The 23,250-nt window shown below is 45.7% G+C and overlaps 1 protein-coding gene across 1 annotated transcript in view; it reads right to left on the bottom strand.

Moving 5' to 3' along the window:
- Window positions 1-23,250, bottom strand: part of VPS50 (VPS50 subunit of EARP/GARPII complex) — a 114,552-nt gene that overhangs the window by 24,354 nt on the left and 66,948 nt on the right. The window contains exons 18-22 of the mRNA XM_078597270.1: window positions 22,861-23,058; window positions 22,139-22,257; window positions 19,319-19,431; window positions 16,934-17,055; window positions 16,131-16,211 (exon numbers count right to left, since the gene is read on the bottom strand). Coding sequence (XP_078453396.1) covers window positions 16,131-16,211; window positions 16,934-17,055; window positions 19,319-19,431; window positions 22,139-22,257; window positions 22,861-23,058 — 633 coding nt within the window. The remainder of the gene's footprint in view (window positions 1-16,130; window positions 16,212-16,933; window positions 17,056-19,318; window positions 19,432-22,138; window positions 22,258-22,860; window positions 23,059-23,250) is intronic.

Consider the following 23,250-nt stretch of genomic DNA (forward strand, 5'->3'; position numbering starts at 1 on the left):
GGCCATGAACTGACACAGTTTTTCTTCGCGGGATCGGTGGAGATCCCTGAAGAATCGACAATGTGGCCCAAGTACCTTACGGATTTTCGCAGAAGGTGGCATTTCGCCGGTTTGAACTTTAACTTAGCCGAACGCATCCGCAAGAACACCCCACTTAATCGCTGGAGGTGTTCCTCAAAGGTTTTACTGAAAACAATGACATCGTCAAGATAAATTAAGCAAGTATCCCATTGCAAACCCGACAAAACCAATTCCATAAGGCGCTGAAACATCGCGGGAGCGGAGTGGAGTCCCATGGGCAACCGATTAAACTGGAACAGGCCCCCTGGGGTCCGGAATGCTGTCTTAGGTTTAGACTCATCGTCGAGTGGCAGCTGCCAGAATCCCGACAGTAAGTCAAGCGTAGAATAAGTATAACCCGTAAAAACAAAGTTTTTCACTATAAATCCTTTATATGCGTGGCAGCGAACTTAATATAAAGGATTTAAAAATATATTCGCCTGTGGAGGACGCAGGGATCGATCCCGCGACCTTTGGCATGGGAAGCGAGGGCGCTACCAACTGCGCTACTCCGCCACGGCCTGTGGAGGGGTTACGCTCTGGGCTCTTATACTGTGAATGAGTTCTATTTGAATAAATGTAAAATATTTTTTTTTGCCTAAAAAGTGTCAAATTTTGGGAATTTTTTTTCACGAACAATAATTGTCTGGCACAACGAGTCTGTGTGGAAAATGTCAGCTCGATTGGATCACGGGAAGTGGGTAAAAAAACGACCGAAAGATTTGCACGGTCCTAAGCAAGCAAGCAAGCACGCAAGCAAGCACGCGAACTTAATATAAAGGATTTAAAAATACTGCGCCCCGGACAATGCGTCCAGGGACTCGTCCATCCTGGGGAGCGGATACGCGTCGGCCACGGAGATTTTATTCAGGCGACGGAAATCCACACAAAATCGCAAGAAGCTGTCTTGCTTTTTAACCAGAACGATAGGTGCTCCCCACGAACTGGATGAGGGCGAAATAATGTCGGCCGTCAGCATGTCATTGACGGCCGATTGAACGTGTTCCTTCTCGGCAGGACTCAGCCGGAAGGGATTCTGCCAGACTGGTGCTGCATCGCCTGTTTCAATGTGGTGGCGTAACAGGTCCGTGCACCCAATATCATATTTGTGCGTGCTGAACACATCGGAAAATTCGATCAGCAGAGCGTGCAGCGCACCCAATTGCACCCTTGACAAATCACTCGAGTCCGCACACAGCGAATCGACCCATTCAAGATCATCACCCGATGCAATTTTATGCGCCGGGACGGGATCAACATGTGCAACAAGGCGCTCTTCCGCAGGGACCCGTGCCGCGTGAGCAAGCACGGTGCCCTGCGGAATAATGGCCGGCCTAGAACCCGCGTTTAACACCATAACGAACGGGTCCCCGTCAGCCCGAACCAACGTTTGAGCCACCGCCAAATCCAGACCCCCGACAGCTCTATTCGATGGACCCAAAAGCACGCCTTGTCCCGCAGTCTCCCCACCCAATAGCTTCCGCAACCGGAGGGGTATCAACATCTGCGAACCCGGGGGCACGTGCACCGTCTGTGTCGCTAGCGCTTGGATCGTCGCGCATGCCGTCCGTATTTCAGTAGGGTTAGACAAAAAAGAAATACGGCGACCCGATGGCAGCTCAATACAACGTTGATCCACGAGAATTTTAATGGGCATCTTAGCCAAAAAATCTGTGCCCAACAGACAAGGAACCGCTAGGGAAGAGGAGACGAAAATAGGTCCCGCCAATTTAATATCACCTATGGAAATGGACGCCCGAATCTGACCGATAATACCCAATGAGCCCCCATTTGCCGCGTAAAATGGCACGTCCACCGGAAGCAGAGGTCGACATTGGACGGGGAGAATGTTATAAATGAGGTCTGAAATTATAGTGGCCGACGCTCCCATGTCCACCAACACCCTGACCTCGACCCCGTCTATGAAACCCGTAACGACCGACGAACCGGCCGCCGCGGCCACAATTCTGTGGCCCAACTCGGACCATTCAATGTCCCCCCCGCCCCGTACGGACCCCCCTCTCCAAACCGATTCCCCGACCCCCAATCGCCCATCCTCCGCCGCAAAGCGACGGCCCATGTGTGTCGTGTATGTAGGCCGAGCATGTGAAGTGCCGCGACTTACCGGGGGTAGTTGGGACGACTTGGGGCCGTGGTCGTCGTCCAGCCGAGGTCCCGTGGCGCGCTGACGTGGAGCGCGGCACCCGGACGCCACGTGGCCCCGAAGGCCGCAGTTGTAGCACATGATGAGGGACGTCGGAGGTCTCGGTTGCTCCAGCTTGCGGGTCGATCGCAGAGGCGAGCGACCCCCCGACCTCCAATCCCCCGGTCGTGCAGCCGCGAACGCCTCCTCCCGTGGGAGAACGACCTGGGGCTCGGTGACCACCGGGCCCGGAGCTGAGACCCCGGCAGCAGTGCAGACGACCACTTGTTTCCGCTGCAGGACCTCGTGCGCTTGAATACTCGTTGCAACACGTAACGAACATATATCCACTTCGTCGGCTGTGTTAATGGGGACCCCCAGGTCCTGTGCCAACTTGAGCAGTTGTTCCAAAACCATAGCGTCCTGCCCCTCCTCGTCCATACGAGGGAATGCGGCATCGGCGAGGGCCAGCAACGCCGTGCGGTAGGCGAGCGCGGTCTCCGTGTCCGCCTTCCGTCGGCCGTAAAATAGGTGGCGGCAGGCCGAAGGTGGTCCGTAAACTTTGGCCATGAGGCCCAGCGCAGCCTTGAGCGTGGAGCGGGCCGATCTCGATGCGGACCCGAAGGCCGCGAGCGCGTCGTCGTCCAACATGGCCGGCAGTGCCCGCAGCGCCGTAGCGTCGGACCAGGCCGACATCTCTTGATGCGCCAGGAACCTCCGTTGGAATGCGCCCCAGTCCCCGCCGTCCGCCTTGAAGGCTGTCAACATGGGAAGGCGCTGCTGGAAGATGATGTCGTCCTCTGCCACGTGGCTCTCCCCCGCCGCACCGTCGGTCTGCAAAATGGCGGCCCCTATGGCAGGTGGAAGATGGCGGCCCGTAGCGCGCGCCGATGACGTAAGCGGCCGCGCTTGGAGGACCCCCGCCACGTGGTGCTCGCTATTCCCGCCAAAAGATGTCCGCTCGGTAGAAATGGCGGGAACTGCAAAGTCATTTTGGCGGGAATCAGCGAGGCGAGTCTTTTGAATGTCCGCCGACGTCCCCGCTCCTCCCGACGTGGTGATCTCCGCCAGGATGGACGCCGCGGCGAGTAGCAGCTCCGCCAGGCGGGAGTGCGCCTCGCGGAGTCCGGCATCAGCCCCCAGCCGCTCGTCTGGCGGCCATGAGGGGTCCTGTGGCGCAGGCATCTCCTCCTCTTCTCCCCCTGATGCCTGCTGGCCCGCGTCGTAGTGGTTATCCTCGCGGTCAATCTCGTGAGTCCGATGAGTCTTCCTGGTATCCATGCCTGGAAGACTTTCACTCCTGACGCCAGTTGAAGTATAATAAACTACGGCGGGAAACCACTTGACGGGTAGCACACTTTATTCACACTTGGGTTGTCATAATAACACGTGTTGTCACTACAGCTCACGCTACACGTTCCACCTGACACGGGTGGTAACTACTGCTCACGCTACATGTTCCACCCGACATGGGTGGTAACTACTGCTCACGCTACACGTTCCACCCGGCTACACACACACGGGCATTCCAGCCCCGTAGCATCCGGGGGAACCTCTAGACCCACCCCAGCTTGGGTACGGATCACGACCACTGGGTCCCGTGGCCTGGTCCTCACACGGACGTCCGGCCCCCGGGTCCCAAGGTCCCGCCTCTGAGCCACACAGGGCCCCGGTCCTTACAAGGACAGCGGGACTAGGTGTCTCAGGGCCCTATCTCTTCCTCCTCCGTCTTCCGTCTTCACTGGTCACCAATTTCTCCTCGAGCGCCCGCGCGCACCGCCTTATATAGCCCTCCGCTCCAAGGAGACGGAGCCTATGCGGACCGCGATGCGAGCACCCACCCTAACCGACCAATCATCACGCGCTGCCACACGATCCCTTCTTGTGCCAGCGCACGTAACCAATCCCCACGTGCTGCCACACGATCCATCACTGTCAGCGCGCGTCACCAACACACAGTCAATCACCATCACATAACCCATGACCCCGCGCTGACCTACGATCCCTCACCGTCAGCGCGCGTCACCAACACACAGCCAATCACCACGCGCTACCCCACGATCCTTACTACCAGCGCGTATCACCACTACATAAGCAATGGATTAAGTCTTCCAAAATCTGATTCATAGTATGTATATGGACGATGGTGGAGTAACCTTTACTTGCCACATGCCTACTCAAGTGGCGAGTTGCCCTCGAATTATTCTACCCTTTATGATCTTTGTGTACAACTTAAATTCGTACTTGGTGAATTGAAATGTACGGCTGATGCCGAGGTAATACGTTTCAAGTGTGATATTGGTCCACGCAGGCTGGCTGGTATTGGTGTCAATTCCAACTGGGCAGTATCAACCTCAATCACAATTCTTCAGCGTCAGTCAAAATTTCGATGTAAAGCTTTCGTGACTGCAGGGATTCATCTTCTTGGTTCTTTCGGTAAAGCAGAGGTCGCAAACGGGTTTTGATTCCTTACCCGTACCCGGCCGCACCAGGGTCGCAAACGGGTACCCGTACCCGGCCGTACCCGTACCCCACCCGTACCCGGGCGGGTACGGGTAGGGTACGGGTATCGGGTAGCCGGTTGCGACCTCTGCGGTAAAGTCACGTAGAAGGGAAATAATAAAATAATAAAACATAACAAAATACAATTCGTCAGTCAAAACTTTAAATTAAATTTAAACTCAGCTGGCCAGGCCCCATGCCGAGCTCTGCCGAGCTTGGCCTCCCCATAATTAAATGACTGTCAATTCCACAATCCCATGAGATTAGGTATCAATTCCAAAAATAAAATCAAGATCCCAGGCTGTGGATCATGAGATTCCCTTATCTCTAACAAAAGGTGTAGCTTTGTCATCCCCGCACCTTCGATAAGCACAGTTGGCTATGTACAGTTGCTAAAGTTCAACATACATACATACGTCATATAAATGTCCATAGTAGAGTCACCACATATTTAAACCCACATAGAGATATCAGTTAAAAAAATTGAATGCTTAGTCATAGACCGAGGCAAAATATTGAAGCATGCAATGCATATGTCACCAAATTATGACCCCTTTTTAATTTAAATAAAAAATATATAAAGTCAATATTAATGTGATAATGGTAAAAAAGAAACATACCACTTATTAACCATTGAAAAAAGTAACACGAGTTCATTTACCCCATAATTATGACTCATTGTCATCAAGAACACATCTGTAATATTACGCACAAGGCTATGTCTCCCCGTGGATCTGTGAGAATGGTTTGGTACAGCCTGTCTTTTAAAGGATGGAGGGATAATAAGTGGATTTTGATCAACTGTGTTGCTGCTGAAGCCAAATGGAAAATTTAATTTGGTGTTGATCAAGGGAAACACTGTGCACGTGGAATTTGGGCCATTCTAAAGGGCAAACAGAAGTCCTGGGCAAGTCTCAGCTTGGCAGAAGTGGACAAAAAAAAAGAAGAATTTTCCCTGGACCATTCATTGGAAAGGATCCTTAAAATAAATAATATTCTGGACAAAAATACTGAAATGACCTAGTTAAACTTTAAATATGGTGACTATAAAATATTTTCAGCTGATAAATTCATTCAAAAGCACAGTCCAGTCGCACAAGTGTTTTATATATGGTGCACATTTCAGTCTTTTCAGTACACATTCACAGGTCCCATCTTCCAGGCATGAACACCAGTGTGCTATTCTAACCTACAGCATATCTGAGCAGATGAGTACTGGCCCATGGTACGAGCCACGCTCCCCTCTTGTTCTATACTGGCTCAGACATGTGGTTGGTGTTAAATGGTCTTCAGGTGCATCTCTTCTTGAGGGCCATCCACACAAAGAATGGAAAGTGTACTTGACGAAATAGCATCAGGCATATTTTTCCCACAGCTAAAGCACATTTCATACGGGGGAAGGAGAGTGGTGAACCAAAGTTGATGCGCAAAGTTGTTATGTGGGGTCTCATAGCAAGGGCTGTTGGCCAAAAGTGCAGTCGTGGTGTGAGCAGGGGGTTCAAACAATTAAGGAGTGCAACCCGACCGTTTAATCGAGACTGGCAAGACCAGTGTGCGATACAAAATCAAGTTATATAAATTCACATTTCATGATTGTTAATGAAAGTCACGTTTGTAGTTCAGCTTTAAAGGTGTTATTATAGACATGTGCAAAGGTGTACAAAGGATATTTTTCGAATGGCTGTAATTGGGCAGTGGTTAGTGCACTTCACTCTGAACCAGGTGACTTGAGGTCGAATTCCACTGACAGGAATCAGTGGCGAATGACAGCTGAACTCGCCCTGTCCCCGTCCCCCCCCCATCAATAACACATTCCTGCGGAGGGAGCTGGTAGGAACGTTGGGTTGCTCGGTCAATGGCCAGGGTTAACGGCGGCATGGTGGATTCCGCAAATATGCCGGACTGTGAGGGCGGGCACAAGCCGGCGTGAGTAGGTTAAACGTTGAGTTTTATAAGGGCACCACAGGGTGACCAGCCCCTCCCCACCCCTCCCACCCAGCCCCACCCTCCCCACCCAGCTCCTCCCCACCCTCCCCACCCAGCCCCTCCCCACCCAGCCCCAACCCTCCCCACCCAGCCCCACCCAGCCCCTCCCTCCCCACCCAGCCCCTCCCTGCACGACGGATGGACGGACACAATAATCCTCTGTGGGCTGGTGTAACCAGGATGTTCCTACCAGTATCAAGCACTGGGTATGGGTGAAGCAAAGTTAGACAACCTCCATGGCCAAAACAGTGTGGGGGAAGCCTCCAGAGCAGTAAACTGACAGTAAACTTGGCGATGTAAGGTGCGAAAGAAGTTCAATATACATACGACAAAAGAGCTGCAGATGATGATTTTATATTTTTATACAGCAGTGCCATTTTAAACATCACGGAAACTCCTGCGAAACTCAAGACTTCAGTTAGCACCCATGTACAAGTTCACAATACAAGCAGCAGTGGGAAGCAGGCATACTTTAGGAAGTATTTCTCATTATTTATTTATTAGGAAACAATGTCGTAATACCACAACGACAGATTTGAGCTGGGAATTGTTGGTGTGCCTTTCTCAGTGCCGTTCCAATGTTTCCATAACCTGTTGTAAGTGGGCCAAGGCCATGCTTGTGCGCAACCTATGCCAGAAACCAAGCCACAAACTGCGTGGCCTCAAAGTGCAGCAAGGATGGGAATAGAAATCAGAACAAAAACCAAAAGGCAATTATCTGAGGGGTAGAAAAAAACATTGCAAACATCAATCAATGCAATATGAAAGGTAAATATTAAATTACCTACAGCGCAACATCGGCTCGGGCAGATTACCTCTTGAATGATCACATTACAAATTGCAAAACTAGGCTACAGCAATTGTAAACAGATATGTACGTATATTGAACTTCTTTTCGCACTGTACGCAGCCAACATTGCTATCGTATTAGCTAATATGTAAACAAACAAAGGTATGTATCAGTAGTTGGGATTTAATGTTTTAGACGCTTTGTTACGGTGAAGTTCAATGCAAGAGTTGTCTCGTGTTTGAGCAAGGCGAGTGATGGCAAGGTGTCACACGATCACATCACAGTTGGCCCACCGACCCGATCTTCAGCACTTACTCTTCTCTCTACGTGTGTTCTGAGGGTTGTGGCCCCTGATTGCTTAGGACTCAATTTCCAAGTGTATAGCTTTGTGGGGAATGACAGAACTTGAGCGCAAGGCCAGATTGGACAGTGGAAATCAGGCATTGTTAGTTGCTGTGAGGTGGGGTCCTACGGTGGCGAGATGTTAACTCCCTCGCCTGGTATGCTGGAGGTCGTGGGGTTGGATCCCGACCCTAAAGTCTGTATATTTTTAGTTTTTATGCTCTCCTTGTGGTAATTTCTTCTCTTGGTCCTGCGGTTTTTCCTAACACATTTAGAAACACGCGTTTAGATGATTTAGCTGCGATGAATTTCCACGTGATAAACCACTTCATTGAGCTATCAATTGTGACGAGGTCGCTTCCGTAAAAGAGATATATAGTGGACCTTATATGGTGAAAATAAAAATAGTTTAGTAGAAAATATGTTGATCCTTCTTGCCACGGCAACGAAGGTATTCTCATGTTGAAATAGGGAGAAAAAGATACAACGTGCTGGTTTGGATGCATAATCTGTGTCGTCAACGTCGCTGACAAAGAAGCAGTGAGCAAATTTATCTGGAAATATTGTTTAATTTGCTCGCTTTCTATCAAGGGCATGATGCTAAGGATGTTAAAAAAGTTTAATAACAAAAACATATTTAATGATCATGTAATGACAATAGAGTCTACCTGCGGTGTGAGTGGACTAGTGGCCACGGGAGATTATGACAGGGGAGTCAGCCTGCAGTGTGAATGGACTGGTGGCCACGGGAGATAATGGCAGGGGAGTCAGCCGCCAGTGTGAGTGGACTAGTGGCCACGGGAGGTAATGACAGGGGAGTCAGCCGCCAGTGTGAGTGGACTAGTGGCCACGGGAGGTAATGACAGGGGAGTCAACCTACAGTATGAGTGGACTAGTGGCCACGGGAGGTAATGACAGGGGAGTCAGCCTGCAGTGTGAATGGACTGGTGGCCACCGGAGGTTATGGCAGGGGAGTCAGCCGCCAGTGTGAGTGGACTAGTGGCCACGGGAGGTAATGACAGGGGAGTCAACCTACAGTATGAGTGGACTAGTGGCCACGGGAGGTAATGACAGGGGAGTCAGCCTGCAGTGTGAATGGACTGGTGGCCACGGGAGGTAATGGCAGGGGAGTCAGCCGCCAGTGTGAGTGGACTAGTGGCCACGGGAGGTAATGACAGGGGAGTCAACCTACAGTATGAGTGGACTAGTGGCCACGGGAGGTAATGACAGGGGAGTCAGCCTGCAGTGTGAATGGACTGGTGGCCACGGGAGATTATGACAGGGGAGTCAGCCTACAGTGTGAAGGGATGAGTGGCCACGGGAGATAATGACAGGGGTGTCAGGTGTGAGTACGAAGGGAATGGTGGCTACGGGAATGATCGAGGAGAGCGTGGTCAGGTGACGGAAGAGGACGGTAGTCTGCTCGTGGAGCGAGCGTCCGGTCAGCGAGAAGGTTCGGGAAGAGGGGGCATGGCCTCGGGCCGTATGCAGGAATACCTTGCACTTTCTTCTGGTTAGGGACCAGAGCATGGACCGATGTCAATAATGGATGAATGTCAAAGCAGGACCTTTATTTAGCTTGCAAATTTATTTTGGCCGGCGAAAACGTACGTGAAAATAACTACAGTCAATATAAAAACGTATATGCAAATAACTAGAGACTATATAACACATGTGTGCGAAACGTAAATAAACTGAAATAAAATAAAAATAAACGTAAGAATAAATAAACAAAACTAAATAAAGAAACAAAACTAAATAAATAATCAAAATAATACCTTGAAATATTTTTATTCTTGTGTAAGTAAACACTGTAGTATTCAACTGGTATCACAAAAATAACTATGAATTGTTTGCAGTATAATCACATAAGTACAGTATTCATAATATATGAATAAACACAAATATAAGAGATGCTCACTCAACGACTTCTATTCAAAGACTCAATGAAAAAGATGGCGCGTGGCGGGAACGTCGTGGAAGGTTTGGGATGATATCGGACGAAAGAGGAAAGCGCGTGGACGAAATCTGAAATGTGGTTATAATTGAAAACGGCTGTAAGAGCGAAGCGACGAAAGTCAAGTGGACGAAAGTCACGGTATCGCTGTATAAGGGAGATGCGTGGGAGACTCGGAGCTGTTGCAGTGAGGTCTCCACCTGTTCAAGTGAACGTGTCTTCAATAAAGAAACCATCTCAGGAAAAGTGTGTCAATTCGTCTTTTTAATAGTACCATGCATGGTAGGGCTACACTTAAGTGAATGCGCATGGAACCTTCATCTCCTCTGTGTGTGCATTGTATTCTTTGTTTTGCATCAGTCGGCTTTTACTCAACTCTTGTGTAGCAATAAGTGTGATTCCGTTTATCGATCTGCAGTAATGCTTGGTATTCTGGTTTTTGTTGTCCATGTATTATTTTGATTAATTCCGAGTCTGCTTCTTGCTGGTAAAACAATCGATTAATTCGAAACGAGGTCTTAGATAAATCCCGTGAAAACAGGAATAGTTAATTAATTAACCAGAGCTAATAACAACTATCTAACCCTTCCTGTGTGGTGGGATTTATTTGTTTGGCCATACATCACTACGTTGATCAGGGCTGCGTTTGAGATAAACTATGAATTCACCTAAGAGGAGTTTGACAAATCGCACACTGTTAACCAGTAAAAACAGCACCGTCATTCGATAGGAACCCTTGGTGAAAATAATGCAACACTAGATCTCAACTGTTCACAAACCTGGCTGTAACTGTTCATGAGACACCCACCTTGAGGGCTGTGTGGTTGGAAATAGATGGAAGCAAAGCTAATCTGTGTAGATTTTCTTAATTTTCTTTCCCCATTACGGTTTCCCACTACACACACACAAAAACTCCAGATAGAATTGTCCAAACATTTTAAGCAGGACCCTCCTTAAAACAATGTTCATGTTCATTAAGGCTATGTATAGGGTGGTGCAGTGGTTAGGACACAACAATATGACAACCAAGTTTGACTCCCAGGCATCGGTGTTGAACAATATGTGAACCAGTCCTGAGTGTCCTCCTTTGCTGACCGGCATGCTGGGATATTATTAAACAGATGTCACTACAGACGTCATGACCAACGTGGCCTTCATCTAGCAGTAGATAGACAGAAGGGCACTAAATGTTAATCATTATTAAAAGGGATAAATGACAAAAAAAACCTCTGGTATTATGATCATCATTATCATGGCCCCTAACTTGGGAATGTGGAAATTCCAGCACTGGTTCAGGCCTGCCAACAGACACAAACATTCCCCATATAAGTAACAAATAATTCTGAATCTGGCTTAATGTATTGTATTCATTCATGGTTTTTTTTATTTTACGTGAGAAGCTCCAAAATGACGTTAGTCTTGTATGCGTTAAGAGCCAACATTTCGGAATGATTTGTAAATGGAAAATCAACTAAAGATGGGCGTCCTGTTGGCCCCCATGTGGGAGCCAATCCCTCTGAATCATTGAATCTGGTCCCTGAGGTACGGCGCCGCATCCTCACCCCACCTTTAACACGCCCTAAAAAGACAGTGCCATTCCAAGTCAAAATCACCACCTGAGCCAGAAAGGGCTGAGATAAGCTACAGCCGTGCTCCCAGAGGAATCGGCAGGGCGATGTCGCGTGCGTACGTGAGCGTGCGCACGTGCTGGTGCGCTTCAGCGGCGTGTTTATTTACAGTGCCAAGACAAGCTCTGGGCAATAGCAGCTTTGGGCCGAAAAGATCAATATGAATGATGGAAAAAAATTAATGCGGGGAGACGCTGTCCTAAGCTGAACCACAACAGCAACAGTTCCCCTCTGAACCCCAATGTACTATCTAAACACACATCACCGTGCCGATATAAGTGATCGTAAATTTGTGGTGCCGCTGCTTTTTTTCCGGCAGGAAGGAATTTTTTCAAGCCCAAATCTACAGTACAATGTGTTTTTGAAACGTAATCCATTTCTCAGAAATGTTTGTTAACTGGTATGAAAATAATTACTTCAAGAGCTTCAAATAGAAATGTACGTTATGATGGCCATGTTCCTATTTAGAGTCAATTAAGAAATAAAGATAGTTCTGCTTTATATTTTAACTTTTTTTTCCTGCTGTATTTTAAAGCATACTCTTTGGTTCTTTCGGTAAAGTCACGTAGGTGAAAAAATATAAAATAAAATAAATATTAAATCACGACGTTTCGGGCACAACAAAAGCGTCCGTCATCAGGCGGGGACAATCACAGCAAAAACTCCTCTCAGAGATGCATAGAGATGAATGTAGAAACACTGAAGGCACATGAGATGTGTAGTCCTGGAAGATATTTATTATTGCCGTTGCTTATACATTTTTATGTTAAGCTAAGGGCTGTCTGCCCAAAACAAAGATTTAAAAATACCCATACACAGAAATTCACACAGTAAGATCTAGAAAATGGAAACAATCCACAATAATGATAATGCATCATCATTATCTGTCAAGTAAATGCAAAATAACATTTAGTTTTCAAATAATGTACCACCCTTGAAATAAATTTAAGAGTGCAAACTATGTATTTTTGTTGTAGTGATTGTAGTGATTATACAATACGAGGGGGTGGGGTGGCCAGCACCACGCCCGGCCGCCTTTGTCTCCCCAGTGGTGATGTTCACACCACCACACCAGTTAATTGTTTGAGGCTGAGTCGACCTAGGAGAAGCCCAGGACCGGTTAAAATAATCGTCACCGGTGGTGGCCGTGAGCGGGAATCGAACTCGGGTCGCCGGGTTCGTAGCGTAGCGGCGCGATAACCACTACACTACAATGCGTTATGCTTCCACATGCGCGGGTCACGTGACAGATTTGACGTCACAGCTCACTTGCCGTGCAAAAAATATATGCATTATTGAGCCCCCCCCCCAAAAAAAAGTGTATTTTATATTTTTTGCATGGTGTACAGTCTGGAAAGTACCCACATGGCAAATTTCCAGTTTGTTGCATGTCGGGAAGTAGGCTAAACATTTTTAACAGACACACATATTCACAACTTTGCCTTTTATATATATGGAGATGATGATGAGACCGAGGTATACACCAGAGTTAACTCTGCAAGAACAAGTCTCATTATAATTACCATTTCTTCCGAACTGTCAGATCTAACCCTCTCATTCTACAACAAGGTAACTGTGGAACATGTTACAGTTGTGAGGTGATGACAATTACCCAATATCTGGAGTTTTTTAGGAAGAGGAGGTTTTGGTGGCTGAGGAACGTGCTAGATGCCATATTACATAAACAGGCATTGGAGCAGCCAGTCAGAGGTCAAAGGGAAGACCTAAATCCAGACAGTGGGGTGAGGCTGTAAGAATGCACCATGGAGGTTTTGTTTTAATTATACAACATTTTCAGGATATGCCATTCGAAAGTGATGGTGAGGTGTGGTAGTATTGAGCGCACACTGGCCATGAAAATTCTTGAACTTGTGTGTCTTTTGGCACATTAAGCCTACCTCGTGGTCATGAAAATATAATAGGGTGACCAATGCTCTACAGGGGAATTGCTGCGTGGCATTTTTAACATACAATTTATATGACAGGATCGTGGTTGCCACATGACTTTACCATGATAATTATCAATTGCCTAAAATTAAACATTTTCTGCACCCCTGTCTTCTTGCGAACACAATTCCCAACCCTCACTCTCCTCTAAAGCTTAAGTTTCACTCACAACTTGTCACGGGCACACCACCGACAGCACAGCCATCTCAACTGGTGTCGTCATCGACCTGGATTTATTTACAATATTCGCAAACAAAAGACAAATCACCAGAGCCATCAACGTCAACAATACATTATTATGATTGAGCTCTAAGTAGCCTATTGTAGATGTGCCCTCGAAAAAAACACCACAAATTACCGTAATAGTTATTTGCTGGGTGGGCTGTTTAATGACAGCCATTGTTCTCCAATCAGCGACGTAGTTCCTTGCATTGCTCACAGTTCGGTTTAACCCCCTGAGTACCCACTTTAAAAAAAAAATAAAGCTTATGAATACTTTAGAGTGTTATGCAAAAAAATAAACGAGAAGTCAAAGCCGGACAAATTGGATAAGTAAATGTTCATAGTGTGCAAGGGAATATATCATTCTGTTGAGACTCATAAAAAATATATTGCTTCATATTGTACATTCATAAAACGACATTTAATTAAGCAGTATGTCCCAACCTGATATAGTGCTCATGATTGGAGCTATCGAAAAACACAGATTCACAGTGGTGCAGAGTTATATGATTTTTTAAGCCAAACAAGGCCACATTTTTCATAATGTGTCCATGTGTCAGGGCAAAAAAACCACATGCTATGGGAGAAATTGTATGTCTGCAAGTCTATCGGTCGAATCACTTTCTTTAGGAATTGTCATTAAATAGAGTTGAATAAGGGCTCATTCTGTTTGGAATGCAACCAGACATCAATGGTATTGATGATAAGATATTTATAACCGATGACTTTGACCAAGATAAAAAAATGTGAAAACGTTCACCATACTAATCTTGATAATAAAGGTTTTTGGGTTAGATCGCGTTATTATAAATGTGTCACAACCCTCCACCACCCGACACGGCCAATCAGTAAAAAATGTGTCACGTTAACAAAAACGCCAATTAGTTACTTCCTCAACCCACTTGTGTGTTTGAAGAGTGAATCCACACCATTTAGAATTTTAGTACTATTATGAATAATGCTGGTCGCGAAAGCCTAAGTGTTATACTAATCTTTTTGGATTTTCAAAGTTTCTTAACCGAATTCCTCTAATTTTTGAAGTTGAGGTTAGGGACTAATTTAAATAATGAAAACAAGGTCCAGGCATATTCTTTGTTCTTTCGGTAAAGTCACGTAGAAGGGAAATAATAAAATAATAAAACAACAAATATCACCAGCACGTGTCCTGTAGCCTTCTGCCAATGAGCCTTCAACACTTCATGTGGTCTCAATATGCACCTAGCCTGACATCACTGCCACTTATCAGAAAATGGCGGTCGTTGTTATTGTGTGTACATATAAGTATGTGGAGAGTGGTGGCACAATCATTAGCAATCTGCGCTACCAAATCACTGATGTGAGTTTGAAACTCGGCCATAGCTCACATCAGTGGAAAGCGATATTTGAACCAATCCTGACCAGCATGGTGCAGTCTTAAACAACCCCAAGACCAGCATGGCACAGTTAGGGCTTAATCCAGCAGTGGATTGACAAAGGGCTGTACATGTACACACAATGCATGGTGATCATGCAGGCCCTAATATAACAAAGTCTCGTTGTGAATTAATATTTTTCAGTAACGTTTTTGGGGAATCTTTGGCTAATTCCTTACGAAGTATTTTTATGTGGATGATAAAAACAATATCAAGATAAATCCCTATATCGGAGGTACACTCAATATCCCCATAGGCAGATAGGGAAACATATCTGCTATAAATTAATCTCATACAGGCACCTCTCTGCCCTATAGGTGCACATCTCATGCACAGCATCTCCGGATGATAAACCACTTTCATCTCTAAATTGCTGAATATCGCACATTTCTCTGAAACCAAAACGGTTGTCGTTGTAGCAGAGCGAGCTCCCACCAACAGAAACTGTCTCGCAACGGCGGATCACTTCACCTGCCACACCTACTGTATTCGTTGGCGAACGTATTGCACGTAATCGCAATGACCAGGCAGGTTTAATCAAAAATCGGCAACACCTATTTTGAGCCACCAGAGGCACCTCCAGGGCTGTGCCTTTCCTGCTGCGTGCGGGCAGGAAGGGGTTAAAGGGAGACATGCCCGGCACCCCCGGCTCCCAGCGGACGCCTCGTCCCATCCCACTTCCTCGCTTCCTGGGGAAGCCGTGGGTGAGGGGTGTACGGTGGAGCGCCTCTCCCGCAGGATGACTGCCACTGTCTCGCGCGCCGACTCCCCGGGGGACCTCTGTCTTGTGCGTCCGCTTTTTGTGCATTTTTTTTTAGGCCTTCTCTCTCATTTTTCAATCGGTTTTATTTTCCGAGTTTTTTTATTTTTGGAAAAAGCACAGCTGCACCATGTTGTAGAGATCCAACAGATTCACTGTATGTGGTACAATAATGTTGGATTAAGTGGGCTGAAGTGGATTAAGTGGGATGTGGATAATAGAAGTGCCGTTCGGTGGGAATTTGTTATTGAATTGAGACACTGGTGCCTGCGATATGCTTGCGCGAGTGGTCTAGCATGGTGTGCTGACAAGGCATTGAATGGTTTGGTGTCGTCAGGTGTTTTACCATGTGGAATGGCATGAGAGCAGAATCTCTCTTACCTGGTCAATGAGGCTCTCCTGGATGCGATTGAGGGTTGTGCGCAAACGGTTACTGATCAACCCCAGTCCTGTTGTCTCGAACTGAAAAATGGACATGAAAGAAATCACATTAGATCTATCATTATTATTACTGCAGTACATTTCTATTTACTACATTTATAACATAACATTTCAGACAATAACAATTCACGCCATCACTCCCCTCTCTCCCACCCAACACCCCCAGCGAGTTTATAAATTGTCAATTTAGGATTGAGATTTTGCAGTTAACGATATAATTTCTCCATAAATATTAATAGCAACATTTTTATTTAAAGCTGTCGTGACTGCAGGGATTCATATTATTGGTTCTTTCGGTAAAGTCACGTAAAAGGGAAATAATAAAATAATAAAAATATCAAACAATAAATTTCTCACGATGTTTCGACTGCAACACAAGCCATCATCATCAGATGTGAAATCCACAGCAAGAAAATTTGACTTTACCGAAAGAACCAAGAATATAATAGTAACATTGATTCTGCTATAAGTTTCCCCGTGATTAGCCACTTCGTCAAGCTATCATTTTTGGCCATGTCGCTTCTGAAACAAAGCCATATAGATCAAAAGTCGGTATTACCTGGTAAATAAAAAATAGTGTTATAGTTTAGTTGAGAGCTTAAGAGCCGATATAGTAATCAAGATGAGTGCATGCGTCGTTTCACCCCTAGTTTCAATGTCAAAGTGAGCACAACTCCAGTGAAGAGCACTGTATATGCAGGGGATTTGGGACACAATGTAAACATGCGCTGTGCTGTACATGCCATGTGCTCGCGTCCGAAGAATGTGTACACGGCGTACAGGTAGTAGTCGAAGAGCTGCGACATGTACTGTACCACGTCAAACGCGATTGGCTGCAGCACGCTCATCATCTGCAGGTACCTCCCTGCCATGCACACACAAAGACAAAGATCCCCCGTATAGCCTTAACAGACTGTTGGGGCAAGTTCTGCTGGCAAGCACCTATGAAGGCCGGCACAGCACATGAGAGGGTGGGTGATCAACACCATGCCGGACCGCCTTTGTCTTCCCAGCCGCGATGCTTACACACCACACCAGGTAATAATTTGAGGCTGAGTCGACATAGGGGAGGCCTAGGACCGGTTTAGAAAATTGTCACTGGTGTTAGCAGTGAGCGGGAATCGAATTCAGGTCGCTGGGTTCGTAGCACAGAGTGTTAACCACTAAACTACTCGTCCCCATGCACACACGCGCACACATGTACACACACACTTGTATTAAGCTGCGTCGACACCTACATTTTGACTATGCCACTCTTTGTTGCAAGTCAAGTCACAGTATCTACCCACTCAAACAAGTAAGCAACAGGGCAGCACACATCTCTGTTGGTAGCCCTGAGTCAATGATAGATATTCAGCATGCTCATGGCAGTGGGCTGTCTACACGATGACTACTAATGATGGGTTTTGTCAACCCCTGAATAGGATTTCATCTCACAACCTTTCGATTGTGGGTCAAGCACTGAAATAATATCACTTATAATTGTTAAAAACATAAAGCTGTATTGTTTTGGCAAAGTAAATCAATGAAATGTGTAAATTGTGAAGTGCTGCTTGGTAGGGGTGTTCACAATCTGGTACTGAGATTCAAAAACCAGACTGTAACCTCATTTTTATCTTTCCACTCTAACCTCTCAGGAGAGTGTACATGTCATAATAGAGAAAGATCCGCTATTACTACATCAGTTGAATGCATTCTGTGTGCGTCATGGGGATTTTGAAACCACGCATCGCCATGTTGTACTGATCAGCATTATTTATATGGGAGCATAAATGTACAGAACAACACTGGACATTTCTACACTGCCCTCTGCTGCTGACCACGGAGCCTATAACAACATGTTTGTAAATGGTGATCACCTATCCAAGCGCTATCCAGGCCCAGCACCTTGTCATCTGCTGAGATCTAACAAGGTCTGGTCGATTCTCGACGACTAATTCTAGATTTGAAGTTTTCGTGACTGTAAGGATCCATACTTTTTGGTTGTTTCGGTAAAGTCACGTAGGTAAAAAATAAAATAAATTAAAATGAAAACAACTAAATTAAATCACGACGTTTTGGGTGCAACACAAGCGTCCGTCTTCAGGTGAGGACAAACACAGCGAGAGAACAACCGCTTAAGTATGCCTAAGAGATGCCTAAGAGATGGCATACTTAAGCGGTTGTGAAGACGGACGCTTGTGTTGCGCCCGAAACGTCGTGATTTAATTTCGTTGTTTTCATTTTAATTCATTTTATTTTTCACCTACGTGACTTTACCAAAAAAAACAAAAAGTCTCGACGACTAGGTCATAGGCGCATTGCTAAAACGGAAATAAACACGGATACATTATCATCATAACGAATGGAAATCATGGACTTTTGTTACCATAATTATATATTTACCATCAAAATGTTTTGGTTTTTCTCAAAATATACATTCAATTTTCACCATCTGTCAAGGTATATTTATCTACATCAGAATGCACAGAAGATAGCAGAGCCACATCATAACCATATAATTACTTTAAATAGAACACTGTTCACAAAAAATTCACTGTGTTCCTCTCAGCTGTGTAAACGAGAGTTTTACAATGTTTCTGCTGATTAAGCTTCTCCGAGGCAAGACTCGGCTATCTCCGAATCTGTGGACATTTTTCAAATGCGCCTTAAAACCTATTTATATGCTTCCGCTTATTAAGCGTTTAGTTCATTTAGTAAATGATAAAACATTTATATATATTATTTTTATGCTGAGTGTCTGTTGCTGTTGTGTCCTGTACGGCGCTTTGAGATCCTTGATGAAAAGCGCTATATAAATGCAATTATTATTATCTTATAATATTCGTGCGTGGAGCCAACAATGACTGGCTAAGACCGGTATACGCTACCAACATATGCAATACGGGCAGCCAGTCAACTAAAGTGCAGTGATGTCGCACAGTGTGGCTCACTGGGATATGACCAAATGAGACAAAGTGAATTCGTTTCGTGGAGAATCAGGCCTAAACAGACATGTAAACAAGTTCACATGTTGACACAAGTTCAATAATTATAAAAGGACGCAGGTCTGACACACGGTGCATGGTCAAGGCCTGTATACAGGACCTGGCTGTGTGGTGGAGGTGACCACGTGCACCCCTACTTACCGAAGAGGCGGATGAAGTTGAGAGTGGTGTTGGCGAGAATGGGAGCGTTCATCTTGTTTAAGCTGTAGTGTGACTCCGATTTTCTTTTCACTCGTACAGAGTCCTTTGAAACGCTAGGACATGGGATGGAAAAGTGAATTTTAAAGCCGACCAGAAGGAAAATGAATTCTGTGTTAGCAGCAAACACGAGTTAGTAGGATAGGAGGCCAAATAAAACAACAAATATTGCCAGGTTGCCATACGGTACTTTTTGGGGTCTTGTTCAACATCATGAGCAGATTTTTACCCTTTGGTGCTTTGTCTATTAAAATAACGAGCAGCCAACTCACATCAAAGCAGTGCACTGCTCACAAGCTGCACATTCCAATCAGCAAACCGAAACAATTGCAATAAACCATCACAACAAATGCACCTTATGGCGGGACCCCGGGTCCCAAATAAACCGAAGTCAAAATCGCAAATAATTAATTTATTTTTGGCGACTCCGTCCCACCGCGCACATGAACGCAGCGATCCACCTGGCACGGATCATTCTGTTGTCATGTCCAAGCGCAGCAGCGAGGATGAATGCGCAGAAGAGCTGAACAAGCGAATGCACTCCATGCTCGGGTATGGGCAGGATTATAAGTATTATCCAAAGCTGTTTAAACTGCCTAAACGGTATTCATAATACAGTGAAACTGCTCTCTTATCTTCATTATTTGTGACCTACCAATGTCTGCAGCCAGAATCAATCAATCACAATCCTATTACCTGCAGATATTTAACAGACGAGATGCGTTGCACCGTTAATTCCTCCTGTTTGATAATACTTCTCATCCGTATACATCTGTGCAGATAGTTTTTTTTTGCGGTAAAGCCATAGTTATTTGACAGTTATAAATTCAAGTACCAAATTATTTAAAAGGAATACATTCTATACTTGCTACCAACCAGTTGCTGATACTTTAATACTAATCATTGATTTGGGTAATATAGGCAATTCAAGATAAATTACAGCCCTCAACAGTTTAAGATTAATTTGCCATTTGAGCTATTGCCTTTACTTTCACGAAAACAACTCTGTTTACCACTGTGATCACGGTAGGAAGACTCGTCACTTCCTCCTGTTAAAATGGGAAACGAAGCGTGAGCCCAAGTGAGTCTTTGAGGTTTTTACAAGTAAACTACCAACGATCCCATTTCATTTAATAGCCCTTGAGTCAAACCCCAAAAACATAAGATGTGCCTCAACATCCCTTATTTCAACCGCAATGATCCCGACACATGGAGCAATAATGCATCGGCTTTATATCTAAAAACCATCGCTTGTTAGTTTTCAGTGGGCTACTGATTCATTGTTCAGACAACATGAACTGAAAAGTTGAGTCATCCCTCATTTTAAATTGTATCCAGTCCTCAATTTATGATATGATTTACATTACACATTGTTGTTTTAATGCTGTACTTGTACATTGCACCATGAGGTCGCATTTGAAATTTAGCATACACAAAATTACAAATTTCCTTCAGTCTCAATGTACTCTCACCTGATGTTAAGTACAGGGGTGGTTAAAAAAAAAATGTTAACACTTCTGATAAATTGCAACAATACCACAATAAATGTGCCTCCTTCAGACAACCTGGAGAAGATTACAGGCATGTGTAGTGACATAGCAGCGCTGACTGTTGTACAGCAGCTGCAACTGCAGGTGAGCACTGAGCTCACACGCCGTTGAGCAGAAACACGGTGTGTGTGCCGGCAGGGCGGAGGAACTGGGGCAAGAGTCACAGTAGACCTCTTGGCTCCGCCCTAGCCGCGCCGAAGGGAATATAAGCAGCAGAGAGCGAGAACTCCGTGCTGGCGGTTCTGGGATTGGACTCGTCTCGTCGCTGCCGCCTTCGTCACTGCCGCCTTCACCCTATCATTGCACGGCCGGACCATAGTTGGCTGTCCAGGTCGATGCCGTCGGTGTCACGTGGACAGGGTAGTGTCTGGGACGGGTCGTGAGGCAGCGTGGTCGTGAGAAAGAGGGAGCCCGAGTGGTGGCGTGAACTCAACAACAATAAAAGGGGAGGACGGTACCTCCTGCGACTACTTCATCCCCGACTGAGTGCGTGTGCGACGCATGCCACCCGCACGCACAAGCCTCAGGCGAGAACGAAGAAGAGACGCACGACACTGCACATGTATTGACAATGATGGCGAACAAATGGAGACTCTTTGACTTTTTAAAGCTATTAACATACATTTGTTATCATGTTACAGTGTATTAACCGTTCTTTTTCCATCATGGGACCTCCCCCTTGCCAGTATCAAAATATAAGAATAGGTTTTACCCTTTCTGGCAATAAAACAGTTGTGTTAAGATGTTAAAACACCAAACTGAAACCTTTTGCAAGGAATCACGTCTGCGTTAACCACATATACTTGTGGTGAACACGCAAACAAAACAACATGCTCTGATAGTATATGCATTGTCTTTGAACGTGATTCCTTGAAAAAGGTTTCAGTTCAGTGTTTTAACATCTTAACACCTGTTTTATTGCCAGAAAGGGTAAAAGCTATTCGTTATTTTTGCATTAAAAACGATAGTTTCATATAAGTGTTAAAAAAATAATTTTTGAAGCACCCTATGAAGACCGATCTCAACATCACTTTCGCTTCGTTGCCCAACGATTTTTATACAGCCGCATAGTCAAAAGTGACATTGACCTTAATCTGCACGTACCGAAAGGCTACAAAACAACTACCATTCGGCCTGATATAACAAGACCCTGTTTGGCCTGCCCACTCTCTACGGACCACATTTCCATCACTAAGCCACCCATATTGGTCACCTCCTAACAGGCGTCTCTCCAGTCTGCTCGTCCACAAAGTCCCTCTTGAGCTCATCAGCAACGTCGCTGTCGCTGTCCTCATCCTGGTACGGACTCTTCTCTCCTTCTTCCGAGTCGTACTGCAAGTGCACACATCAGCACAAATACGCACGCGCACATGTAGGCACGGGCCAGCCATCAGCGTTATGGACCAAACTGCAGAACATGATGCCACATGCAGGATTCTAAACTGGCTCTTTAAGCTTCAAGGTGTTCAAATTTAAATATTGGAATATTTTGATTTGATTGCTGAAAGGATAAATCAAGACATCTGATTGTTATGCCCTCGTATGAATGCGTTCCTTCCAGATTTCCATCGACATGCAAAAAGTTGAACTTTGTGAAGTCAGACTTGTCTAACTTGGTAACATAAACAACGGCCTATCATCATGAAAACATTTATTATAATTAATCAGCGTATGACAAAAGCTAATGATAGTGTCATAATGACATACATAGGCCCACATCCAAGGGGAGCTATGTACTAAAGGCATATTTGCACAATGTGCAGGGTTATACATATAAGTCGGTTCTGAGCACTGCATGAGAAGAGGCAAACACAAATCCCTGCAGCCGCTTCTACATTGAGACCCCCCAGTTCACCAAGGGTCTTCGTTAAGGTGAAGCTAAGTCACTGTAGGAGACTCATAGCCTGGGCAGCCTGCAGTGGGCTTCGGACTCACCCCGTTGGCTGCGAGTACGTCATCTGAGTCATCGTCCTGGTCTTGCCGGAGACTCTCAAAGGGGTTGCAGTGGGAGGGGAAGCTTCCCATCACGGGGGTCGTAGGGGTGGCACCAGGAGTGGCTGCCATCTTGCTGGGTGAGGACGTGGGTACCAGACCGACACTGCCTCCTCGGCCCTGTGCTAAGAACTTAAACTCCTGTACGCGCACACGCACAGCCGCGACCAACAGCGGCAGCTGCTTAGTTATTTAAAAAAAAATTAGTCATCAAACAACTTCAGTTGACATTAAGCTTTGAACAATGTATTTTTTTATGCAGATTCAGTCAAGGGCCATTTCATATAGTGTCCGGTTTGTACATGAGGCCGAAAAGCCAATATCATATTCAAA

This window comes from Lampetra planeri, chromosome 1 (genome assembly GCF_965212315.1).
Source record: "Lampetra planeri chromosome 1, kcLamPlan1.2.h2, whole genome shotgun sequence".
Lineage (NCBI taxonomy): Eukaryota > Metazoa > Chordata > Hyperoartia > Petromyzontiformes > Petromyzontidae > Lampetra > Lampetra planeri.